Here is a 13,145-nt window from a genome sequence, read left to right on the forward strand (position 1 = left end):
CATAAAATAAGGATTTATGGATTATTCTAAGGCCTCGGTTTCGAACTTCTAAGCTATATCTATTAGATTTATCGCATAATAACGATACGTAGGTCAATATTCGTTCGTGTGTTTCACTTTATATATACGTATACATATAAATATAAACATAAATAGATATATATATGTATATATATGTATATATATATATATATATATATATTCATATATAAATACATAAATACGTATATATAATTAGAGACTTGAAAATCGGAAGCAACATATGTGGTCAAATCGGTATTTTACTATTAGTCACACTTTGAGCGAGAATTATGCGCAAAACATATAGTTGTTTCATTGTTTTATCATCTCATCATATTTTCAATAGATAAGTAATACGAATTGTGCATTGATTTTATTTTTTATGCTCGATGTAATTACTTTAATATTTCTGTGATACAATTGTTTAGATCGTAGAATCCTCCAATAAATTTTAAAAAAAAAGAAAAAGAAAGCTTGAAAAAGAATTGGAAAATTTGGAATGATACAAAAACGATTTGTATTATTAATTCAAGGCGATCGTCGCGATGAACATTGTAAAGGATTGAAATAATCATTAATAACGATGTAACAATTAACGTGTCTGTAATTACGTTACCGATCACGTTAAAAATTAGAAGAAATATTTCTATAAAATTTCGAAAAGGAAAAGAACGACAAGAAAAAAGAAAAAATGGCGCCTCTCGTGGATTCTACGTTTCTAAATCCTCTTAGCAAGTCACCCATTGGATCACGACATATTTCATTTCATTAAGTTCACTCGTGCCGCACATTCAGTTATCATATTTATTTATTTATATTTATTTTCATTTTTCATTTCCATTTCCATTTCTCGTGATATATAGTTTTCTTTTTCTTCGGTTGTTCCCTTTTTTTTTCTCTTTCTCTCTCACACTCTCGATATCTTTTCGCTTATACGCGAAGAGTAACGAAAAAAGAAGGAGAAGAAGAAGAAGAGGAAAAAGAAGAAGAAGAAATGAATTCATTAAAATATAACACTATAGAGGAAATTGGAAAAGAGATTAAAAAAGAGAAGAAAAAGAAAAAAAAAATATATATATATATATATATATGTATGTATATAAAAGTTAAAAATTAAATTAAAAATAAAAACAAGAGGGAACATTTGTTTTCAGCCTATAAAAAGTATTCGTCGAAGTATTTCTTTGGTTGTAACAATGTTACGTTACGTTCATTTTTGTTCTCTTATTCTAAGCAGAAAATTTCTTAGGCCATTTCTTCGGAGGAATCCAACGAAAAGGAAAGAACTAAAAAAAAAAAGAAAAGAAAAAAGAAAAAAAAGAAAAAAAAAAGAGGAAAGAAATATATAGAAAAGAATAATAATAATAATAAAAATGAAGAGCTTAGAAGACGAACGGTAGTAACTCAGGTTTATGTTTAAGATTTCCAACATAATTTTATTATACTTTGTACGTTTTATGTACAAGGCTCCATTTTTTGTCGGCTATTTTTTTCTTCTTTTTCTTCTTCTGCTTTTCTCTCTCTCTCTCTCTCTCTCTTTCTCTCTGTCTCTTTCTCTATCTATCTATCTATTTATCTTCTATCTCTCTCTTTTTTTTTCTTTTTTTTTTTTTTTTCTGTTAACGTTAAACACCCGACACTATAATACATTTGTTTGGTTTGCCTTTATACATAAAATAATAGAGACTATCTATCGAAATAAAATTGAGAATAAATTAAGGATGAAATAAAAAGAAAAAGAAAAAAAGAAAAATGAAAGAAAGAAGGATAGAAAAGAAAAAAGATTGAGAAAGATTATAACGGCATGTTTTTCGTAATTTTTCTTTTTTTTTTTTCTCTTTTTCGTTTTTTAATAATTTTCTAAACGCATACACAATATTTAACACGACTCGATCGAATCGAAATGCTAAATGTACAATCTTCAATATACAAAGAGTGACAATAGCATCGATAATTCGACTGGTTCTGTGTCCTGAAGAAAATATATTTCTATATATGTACTTATGTACATAAATATGTATATGTACATACGTACGTATATAGATACATACGTTCGTCATTAGGAGTATGGAACCGATGAAAAATAACAAATATTCAAGAGAACAATAATATGAATAATAATAATAATAATAATAATAATAATAATAATAATTAAAAAAAAAAGTAATAGTAAGAATAAAAATGAATAAGAAGAGAGAAACAAAAAGAAAAAGAAAGAAAAAAAAATGGGGGAAAACAGCAAAGAAAATACATTAGCACCGAAAAAAAATCTAAGAAAATAATAATAATAATAATAATAATAATAATAATAATAATAATAATAAAATAAAAAAAGAAAAAGAAAAAGAAAAGTTATATTTGTGCTTTGGAAAAAAAAGAAGAAAAAATTTGTTTTCGCATCATCAAATTTTTTTAAAAACTCGTCGTTGTAGTCGTCATCGTCGTCCTCGTCCTCGTCATAGCGTCGTCATTGTCAATAATAAAATGATAGTTTTAAAACTGTAATCATTTTTGAAATCACATGTTTACTTGTTCTACGATAAATTCGCATTTTCCTAACTTACTAGCGGTAAAACTTTGTCCTTATATACATTAATATGAGCAGCCTTCGTTTCTTCGCAATATATTTTTTATGCCATCAGTTAGATATGACCGAAGTGATCACCCTCGCGTTTAATCAGTGGCACGCCATTTTTATTATTTACGTCATCATTACTATTATCATCATCGTCATCATCATCATCATCATCATCATCATCATCATCAGCATATACGTATAGAATTATATTGCTCTCCAACGATCATCGTGGTGAATACATAACGATTGATCGTATATTTATTTGTTATATATATATATATATATATATATAACTTTTTAAAATTCTTTTTCTTTTTTTGTTTTTCTTCTTGTTTACTCGACCTTCTCATTGTTTAGACTAAAAGATTTTCACTATGATCGTTGATCAATACTAAAAAGAGTCATATGTTCTGTACCGATAAGGAGGATTATTATTAGGAATCTAATTAATGCTTCTTAAAAGTATTAATGCTTTGCTGTCCGATGGCAATTTCCTTTTTCTTTTCTTTCCTGTCCTTTTTTTCCATCTTTCTCTTTTTCTCTTTTCTTTTTTTCTTTGGCATATCGATAATCCAAGTATTAATTGGAATGATATTTTGTTTAAAGTTAAAACTTTCAGTGACAAATTAAATTAAGATGAATACCCAGAGAGGTATTCACAAGTATACAAATTACAAATCTTATTAATTTCACGGAAAATGTATTTATAGTATATTCGATATATGTTAAAAAAGAAAATAAATAGTCTTCAAAACTGAAGAAACGTCGGACTGCAAAGAATTAAGTATTTATCAAAAAATAAAATATGTATATGTGTGTGTGTGTGTATGTGTCTTTGTGTTTTATGTATATGTATATATACATACACATATATTCTGATCCGATCGATGATCGAAAATTAAGTGTCGCAGAGATGAGAGCAATGCGATGTGTTTGTAATAGTACGAGCAATGTTCAATATTTTTTTAATCGAACATGCAAACGAACGAACGAACGAACGAACGAACGAACGAACGAACGAACGAACGAATGAACCAACCAACCAAGGAACGAACGGAACCATTTTGTTTCTACCAAAGTACCAAGTTACCCATTAATCCGCTAAAACTTTGACTACGACGTTCGACTCATCGTTAGCTCGAAGGCTAATCGAATGGGAACAAAAAGAAAAAATAAAGATAAAAGAAGTTAGGGAGAAAGGGAGAAAGAAAGGAAAAAAGGAAGGAAAGAAAGAATGGAAAAGGAGGAAAAATTTCTTTTTTCTTTTTTTTTTGTTTGTTCTTTTTTTTTTACAAAAGACCACCCTTGCGTCCAAAGAAAAGTGAACTGATAGAACCGAGGGCGGATTGAGTAATGGACTCTCTGGTAACTGGTGTTGTGGTATTAGCTGCACCTTTGACTTTACCTAAATCCGATCTAGTTGGTTTACTACCGTCGTTATCGCGTTTTTGTTGAGTACCTAACGCACATTCGATTATCAATGATCTTATAGGCGAATCTGAACTAGAATTACCAGATGACATAACCGAAGCACCACCATCATCGACGTTATCATCGTTCATCCTCTTACTATTATTCATATGTTCCAATGTCGGACTTGAACTAGATTCAGAAACGACGCTAGAAGAGGACGAGGCTAACGAAGGCGAGAACAATCTTTCCTGACTGATGCTGGAAGGCATCGAGGTCTTGAGGAAGGTCAGTTGTGCCATTGGACTCTTCATCGAACGTCGCGTATACAAAGCACCCTGAAGTGCCAACGGCGAGATCGACGAGCCGACTGTCGTTGACATTATAGCATCGATTCCTATTCTTTCGAGTTTCTCAACCAATCGTATACCGGTTAATGCTTTTTTCTCTGATCTCGTCAACGCAGGTTTCGGCGTTCTCGTTCTTTTATTAATTTGCGATTGCGAGGTATCGCTACTGAATGTACGTTTCAACAATTCAGCTCCGCTACTTAGCAGACTAAACGACAGAGAAGTATTTTCTTGCTGTGGCGATGACTGCGGCGGTGGTGATGTAGATCTTGTTGCTGGCGGGCTAGCATCCGGGCTATTACATGGCGTTGCTGTTGGTATGAAATTTCTTTCGCCGCTAGGTGTCGCCCCACAGGAAGTACCTACACAGGAAGGTGTCACAGCCTTAATTCCTCTCTCATTGAGCATCTTAGCCAGACCAAGAGTCGTCGAGAACGTCGAGGTAGAATTACTTCGGCTGCGAGTACGAGGACTATTTTTTCCGGAATTTCCAGCGCTACTAGGTGCTGTTGCGACCCGACTACCCACGATACTTGGTGTCACGCTTGTATGTTCGTCCGGATGAAGTACCGTGCTATTCGTAAAGGTATAAACCGAGCCTGTATCTTGGAAGAGCTTACCAGGATTCGCATATTCCTCATCTTCCTCTAAATCCGACAATGTAAAGGTCAACAAACCAAGATCTTCAAGACCACGCCCACCACGTGTTCTAACACCTGGCCTATCTTCTAATAAACCACCTAAAGTAGGCGTAGCCAATTGTGACCAATGATGTAGGGTTTGTGAACCTTCCATTGGCTTTACTATCTGTAATTTCTCTGGAACTCTCCAAGCATTTCCAGTATTACCACTGAAACCGCTCAGATTACCACTGCTACCAGTTGACATTATACTGTCAGGTGTTCGACAACCAAACGGTAAAAAGGTCGGCGGTGAATGTAGGATACCACCATCGTAATCATAGTTATATCCAGCACCAGTACTTAAACATGCTCGTCTTGCTAGCACTTCTGCTGGTGTCAACCGACGTAGAGCTGCTTCCAAATCCGCTGCACCTGGTGCACCAGGTACTCCAATCCTTTGTGGTCCTCTGTAATAAATGGGGGAGAAAAAGAAAAAAAGATATTAGAAGCGATATCTTTTTTTAAATATCCGTTGTACGTATTTGCTCTACGGTAAACGATACATACGGGTAATCATCAAACTCAGTGAAAAGGGAACCTTCGCTTTCACTGTGTCCAGTCGAATCCAAACTCGTAAAACCATAAGGCATATTAGATTTAACTTGGCCACAACTCATGCGTGGACCCATCGAACCACTCGACAAAGTTGACGTTGTCATGGAACCTATTCGAGGGAATTGATTCATATCTGCACTCGTGTAAGACGCTCGAGAGGCACAACGGACCGTTTCGAATACTTTCTTGTATGTTGGTCTAAATTGTATTTAAAAAAAAAAAAAGTTCTCATTGATATAATACATATCTGTATTATAAATGTTTGTAAGTACATAAGTAAATAATGAAATGTAACGTACGTTCGATCAGTAATGATACCAGAATCCAGACTCAACTCCGAATATAGAGATGATTCCAATTCCGAAGCTATCGAGTCTGGCTGTGGCGCAGCACCCATCGAAGGAAACAACGATCCACCTCTTACGGTTGGCATTCCCCGTTTTCTTTGTTTACGCAATTGTTCTTGCGTTTCAGACAACAGATTTACAACCTAAAAGACAAAGAAAAGGAGTTCAGTTATATTTTTATCGTTTTTTATTTCTTTTCTTTTCTTTTCTTTTTTACAAGTACTACCATTGTTGTATCAGCTATTATTTCAAGTTGTAAAGAACAATGTATAAATGTTCTGATAATACCTCGGCGTATCGTTCCTTGAATTCAGCAAGTTCACTGGCAAGGGTGTTCTGATTATCTCTGGTAATGACTAGAGTCGCACCGACCTCATCATGTTCAGCCATGAGCTGAGCTAACCTGAGCTCAGTTTCAGCTAATTTAGCGGTAAGGCTAACTATTTGCTCGTGTTGTAACCTATTTTCTTCTTTTTGTCGACCAAGCTCCTCGGCCATACCATCCGCCTCCATATTGGCATTTGCTGTTAACAATATTACGATTTATATGCTGACATTTGTATCTTTCAAATTGTTTATTATATGATTTCAATATTTAATTATTGCTAATGAAATAATATTATTAATGCTAACCGAGTTGAGCGGCAATATCCTTTACAAGACGGGCCTCCTGTTCCTCGGTATCATTAGTTTCATGTATCAACTTGGAAAATTCATTACGTAATTGTTTGTTCTCATCTTCCAAAGTACTTATCTTCCTTTGCATCATGTCCAAGTTGATACCACGCAAACCTGTTGGTGTACCACCTTCGGAGCTTGACTCGTCAACATCGTTTGTAAGTATCTGAATGAGTTCGGTTTTCTTGAACAATTCATGATTCAACTGCGTAATCTTTTCGTTTGCCTCTTTCAAATCAGCTTCCAGGGCATTCACAGTACTTTCAAGTTTTTGATTGTGCGTCAGCAGTTCCTTACCAATACGTGCGGTCAATTCCAAATCTTTTTCTTTCTACGCGATGATAAAAAAAAAAAAAAAAAAAGATATAAAATACATTTAATGTTGTGAGAATGCAAATGCAAATGCAAAGTGGATGTATTGTTTAGTTTTTTTTTTTTTGTTTTACCTCTTCCAAAAGCCTTGTAACTGCCTCAATGTCATTATAGGTCTTGGTCATTTGGCTCACCCGGTTGCTGCATAGAACTAAAACAAATAATATTTGATTCGTCTTTGTACTTTATTTATACTATATATAAATATGTATGTATGTATGTATGTATGTGTATGTTTGTATGTACGTATATATGTGTGTACGTAATTATATTTAATGAAGACATTGAATTTTAATATTACGTATATGTACATTGAATTTTACACAAAATAAATCAATTTCTATATAAAATTGCGAAGAGGCTGAAAAGAAAAAGGAAAAGAAAAGAAAAAAGAAAATAAATACGTGCAACGGAGTGATCTACTGTGATTTAGATCTCACGATCTTACGTCGAGAATTAAAACGATAGAATAGAATTCATATTCAACATATTCAGAATTTTTTTTGTAATATATGCGGCGGTCGACTTTTTATTATATACACGAATTTATTTTTAAAAATAGGAATACGTAACTTATCGGGAATTTCTTCTTCAACACACGTGAGCTTCGAACAAAAATCGATTCTATCTTAACTATTTATATCAATTATAACGGGTCAGCAAGCAATGTTAAATATACCATTTAAAATTATCTAACCTCCCATAAGAATTTATCAAACTTAATCAGCTAATTCTTATTGTTTCAATTTTTCTAATTTTATTTATTAAATTAATTTCGACAATCTCTCTTAAATAAAATTACCTGAAGCGTCCAGATTGAACATACTTTGATTATCCCCGTTATTAGTGGAAGAAGATCTTCGTCCACGCATAGTAAATGCACCGAGAGTACGCGATAACATGTTGTAAACGAGAAATTCTTACGCGTAGAATTCAAAGAACACTATTATAGCTGAGAACAATGGATGAAACTTTTAATAACAAGCAATGATCACGCTTTCTCATATGTAAACAATCAAGTCACTTATCTCTTCGATTTTTCACATTTTTATTTTCTTCGATCATACGAATAGATCGGTCAATACACTCTGTGTTTATTATATATCACTTATAAAGAACGATATTAAAAGGAGATTCAACAGGCAGATCCATGGATCATCGTTAATCCATCTTGAAGAATCGTCGAGTAAGTAATCGTGCGCGTTGGTTAGGTTCGTCTATTAAAAATTCTTCTGTTAAAAATTCGAAACTTTTGGATAAACTGTGCGCGCCCGTGTTATTCGTTGTGCGTGTATTATAATATTAAGCTCGAGCAGAAATGTATGAAGAAAAACAAAACGAATGAAACAACAAAGATGGTCGAAGATTTTGAGCGTTCCCTCCTTCTATCGTAGCGAAGTTTAGATAGTGGAGTGTACCAGTACCAGTACCAGTACCACCACTAACCATCAACCACTACTACCACTACCAACCCTACTACTACTACCACTGAAGCGGCAGCATCTGAATTAACTCTTGCAACTTATCGATCCAGGAGAGACTGAGCCGACTCTGGCGCAGACGCATCTTCTACCTGGCGTCATAGTAACTGAGAGAATGCAATCGCACGTGTTGAATGGTTCGCGCGAGCGCAAGACCACGCAACACACACATGTATTATATATATGTGTCTATTGTTATATTTTTAAAATATAACAATTGGTATATTTAACAACAAATATACAAACAAATTGATCACTATTTTCGAAGTAATTTCTTTTATCGATTACGCATTTGGAATTTGATTTCTTTTTTTTTTTTTCCTTATTATTTTATTTTATTTTTTTATTTTACTTTATTTTATTTTATTTTATTTTATTTTAATTTAATGACTTTGTCATTTTAGAGAAAGTAAATGAATTATTAATCTTTTCAATGTGTGCGTGTGTAATGTATATCTTATATATTATAATAAATAATATTAGAGTTTATACATTATTGTACATTATTATATATTATTAAGTTTACACACACACACACACATTTCTTTTAAATATATTAATCCAATATATTAATATAATTAAAAAATATATATATATATATCATATACAAATAAATTAAATATACCTACATTTAATATATTAATTTTTCAACCCGACGTATTAAGAATAAATAAAATTAATTAACAAAATGAAATTCTTATACGAATAATTAATTTATTCATTTATCCATTTCTTGTTGTGAGTAATTAATTATATTATATTAATATCGATCAAGCGAACGAAAAAAGAAAAAGAAAAAGGAAAACAAAAATGAAATGAAACAAAATTTAACACGAGAAATCCATTCGAAAAGTATCGGTTATCTTTTGGAATGTTACTTTCGAAAGGAACGCATGTGTAGTCTCCTCCTCTCGAAGGGCAAATAGGTCATTTCACAACGGAGAACGTCATTATCATTTTCTAGAAGGGATAAACTCGTTTAGATTCTAACGATGATTACGACACTGATCGAGCTTTTAAATGGAAGATCGACTCTCTCCATTAAGATTATATCGAAAACTAGCCCGATGTTTTTCTTCTCATTATTATTATCATTATTATTATCATTATTATTATTATGAATGCTTTCCCTCAGGCGTTGGTACTTTTCCTTCCCTTTTACCTGGACGAACCAGTATTACCGGTAGAAGGTGATCAGGAACACATTGGTGATATATGGTCGACAACCTTCGTCATACTTTTCTGATGAAAGTAACTGGCTAAGATTCTCCTTGACATTTTTTTTTCTTTCTTTCTTTCTTTTATTTGTTCTTTCTTTCTTTCTTTCTTTGGAATTTTCGAAACGAATTTCATTGAAATTCAGCTGTCTCGATTTAATTAATAATATTGTACAATTTTCTGATTTATTCTTGCTTTGAATTTTCCAAATGAATTTCATTTCAGAAACAGTTCCCTTGTCTAAACGTAATTAATTTTCATAGAATTCTTTTTTCGTTTTCATTTATCTTTGTTAAAATAATACCGTTGAAATTCAACTGCCTCGGCATAATTATTTTGTTAATGGATAATTATAGTTGAATTAAAGAAATAAAGAAATAATAAATGAAAAAGGGAATGTAAAATAAAATTAAATAAATAAATAAATAAATAAATAAATAAATAATTTTGTTTAATCAATAATTTACGTAGAATTATTTGTTATACGTATATATATGTGTGTGTGTGTGTGTGTGTGTGTGTGTATTTTTTTACATTTCGTTGAAATTAACTGTAATTGACTTTTGTAGATTTGTTCCTTTTATTTTACAAAATAATTTCATTGAAATGCTATTCTTTCGGTATAATCAATTATATCGTACAATTTTCTGATTTAATTTTCTTTTAGATTTTTCAATTGAATTTTATTGAAATCGAGCTCTGTTGTCCTAATTTTCGTAAAATTTCTTTTTTCCTTTTATTTTTTCAAAACAACTTTAGCTTGATATTCAAATGTATCGTCGTAATTAATTTTCAATAAATAATTAGAATTGAATTAATATAAAATAGAATTTAAGATTTTTTTTTCTTTTTTTTTTTTTTTTTTTTAAAGAATCAGAGTATCGCATAAAAAAAAGAACATAAACAAAAACGAGACAAAAATAAAAAATAAAAAAGATAAAAAAAAATATATATATATAAAAATACAAGATCAATCACGGATCTTAAGATTTTTATAAAAATGATTTTGCGTTGACCATAACGCGACGTGTCACAAACCTTCTTAGAGATATTTAAAACCGGTTGCGTTAAAGTCCTTTCTCATGTTGTCATGAAAACCAGTTTAGATGCACGGCTAATCTAATACGACTGGAATCCGTGAAAATATTCCAAGTAAGGAGGGGAGCGAATGATTCATCCTGCGAACGCCCATACACTCGCGAGTGATAATCTAAAATAATCTCAAACAATGCAGGTCGATGTAACACTTTCGTGAAAAATCGATTATGATTTTTTTTATACGAATAATATACGTATACTTTTTTTTTCTTTCTTTCTCAAACCTCGTTACATTTTACGATGTATTTTCATAATTTACGTAGTTTGCTTATCACATAAATAAAAAATTACGTAAGCGACTATCGCGCATTCCTTTTTTTTTTCTTTTCGTTTCTTTTTGTTTCCATCTAAAAATATTTTCCAATAAAACTTTAACGATATTACATAAGAGATTACACATTATATTTTTCCTTCTAAGAATACTTATCGATCAAATTTTTTTGTTTACATATCATTATGTAAAAAGAACGAAAGGACGTTTCGTACAACTTTGCAAACTACTACAACTTACTTTTAAAAGTAATTTGAGAAAACTTCTTTCTAGTAATTATTTATCTCTCAGTAATATAAAAAATAATAAATTCTTGTCATAAAATAGAAGCTTCGTTTACCTAGTATATGTATATAAATCAACAGTATATAATAATATATATACCTAATATTATTAGTGTAATATAATTTTAGTGTATATACTAGTATATTATATATATATATATATATTATACATAGTAATATTATATACTAATATATATTTAATTATATATATTTAGTATATATAATAAAACTATATATATAATATATACATATATATTGCACAAGCTATAAGTAATCTCTTCATATATGTATACGTATATATACAATATGTATATGTAACAATATGCATAATATTTATATACTTCAAAGTAGTGTATATAATAATACGTGTAATATTTATACACTACAGAATAATATACGTACTATAAATATGCATAATATATAGTACATGATAATTCAATAAAAACAAAGAAGATAAAACGTGAGCAAAATGCAATAGCAATCATTGTATTAGACAAAGCAGTTGATATATTTACAGTGGCATGTGCGAAAAAGAATAATAAACATGCGTGTGTGCACGAACGCGCGTGCACATGTGTCTGTATGTGTGTGTGTGTGTGTGTGTGTGTGTGGGTATGCGTGTTAAAAGACGCATGAGCATTTTGTTGAAAATGCACCGTGTTCTTCGGCAAAATATATATACATATATTATTTTTTGTCAGGCAGCGTTAATTTCAAAAAAGAAGCATCGAAATTGTGTACATACGTAATAATGAGAATGATTATTAATTATTATAATAAGTAAACATGACGACGCAGACGAGTTTTCATTCGATAAAGGTGTGAAGTTTGAATAACCTTACGATCTTCTCGTGTTTTGTCACGTGACAAAATATGGAGAAGGTGGAGCATGGTGGGGGTGAGGCTTTCATATGCTTTTCTATCGTGCCAGACATCTCCGCCATTTTTTTTGCGTCATTCTTATTTACAGACAATTTTTATCTTTCTTTTTTCTTTGTTAATTTCTATATATAGATATATATATATACACCCACACATAATGTAATTTATATTTATATTAAATATAAATTTTATGTTATATATTAACATGTTCATATATGTATGTATTATACTAATGAAATAAATTTTTATCATAAAAAAAAAAAAAAAACAATCATTATTAGATTTGTATAAGTAATATATTTATATAAATTATATAAATCATCAAAGAAACAGACAAAATTAGAAGCGTTTGATATATAACTGATATGTGGATTTAAACGAATGACAAAATATGGCGGCGGTAAGCTCGACGCGTATTCACGTGAATTCGCAAATTAAATACGAATCTTATTCTCTAAATAATTTCTTTAAACATCCATCTATTACGTTTCATATCTCGTAATCGGAAATAATGTTCTATTCACTACTGATAAATCTCAACGTAAATCTCGCGTGCTCGTAACGTCCAATAAGAATAAGGAAAATCTGTGGTCGTGGTGAACACGACGATTATGACAGAGTGTGAAGGAAAGAGAGAGATAGATAGATAGATAGATAGAGAGAGAGAGAGAGAGAAAGTCAAGGACACACTGATACGTAGTAGTACTACCTGCGATCTAGTCAATTTATCGTCACGTTATCTTTTATTAGTCTCGAGCAATTATTGGTTTGGCACGATGTAACGAAGGAAAAAAGAAGGACAAACAAGTCAAACATTGCTTGAGTATTCGTAGCAAAGAATCATCGAATTACCCACTTGTTCATACTTTCATGAATACAGCAAGAAACTAAGCATTTTAACATGCATTTATAAAGTC

General features: G+C 31.2%; 1 protein-coding gene across 8 annotated transcripts in view; it reads right to left on the reverse strand.

The window, feature by feature from the left end:
• Positions 1-3,123: 3,123 nt before the first annotated feature.
• LOC122627772 (trafficking kinesin-binding protein milt) overlaps positions 3,124-13,145 on the reverse strand; it is a 63,221-nt gene continuing 53,199 nt past the window's right edge. For 7 of the 8 annotated variants that reach the window (XM_043809251.1, XM_043809254.1, XM_043809255.1 and 4 more), the window contains 6 exons: positions 7,069-7,145; positions 6,578-6,953; positions 6,233-6,468; positions 5,897-6,087; positions 5,550-5,795; positions 3,124-5,449 (listed from right to left, as the gene is read on the reverse strand). In XM_043809251.1, the coding sequence (XP_043665186.1) occupies positions 3,889-5,449; positions 5,550-5,795; positions 5,897-6,087; positions 6,233-6,468; positions 6,578-6,953; positions 7,069-7,145 (2,687 nt within the window). In that variant the 3' untranslated portion in view covers positions 3,124-3,888. Of the gene's footprint in view, positions 5,450-5,549; positions 5,796-5,896; positions 6,088-6,232; positions 6,469-6,577; positions 6,954-7,068; positions 7,146-7,796; positions 8,451-13,145 lie in introns of those variants that run through there. The other variant, XM_043809256.1, reaches the window with a different exon arrangement.

This window comes from Vespula pensylvanica, chromosome 3 (assembly GCF_014466175.1).
Source record: "Vespula pensylvanica isolate Volc-1 chromosome 3, ASM1446617v1, whole genome shotgun sequence".
NCBI lineage: Eukaryota > Metazoa > Arthropoda > Insecta > Hymenoptera > Vespidae > Vespula > Vespula pensylvanica.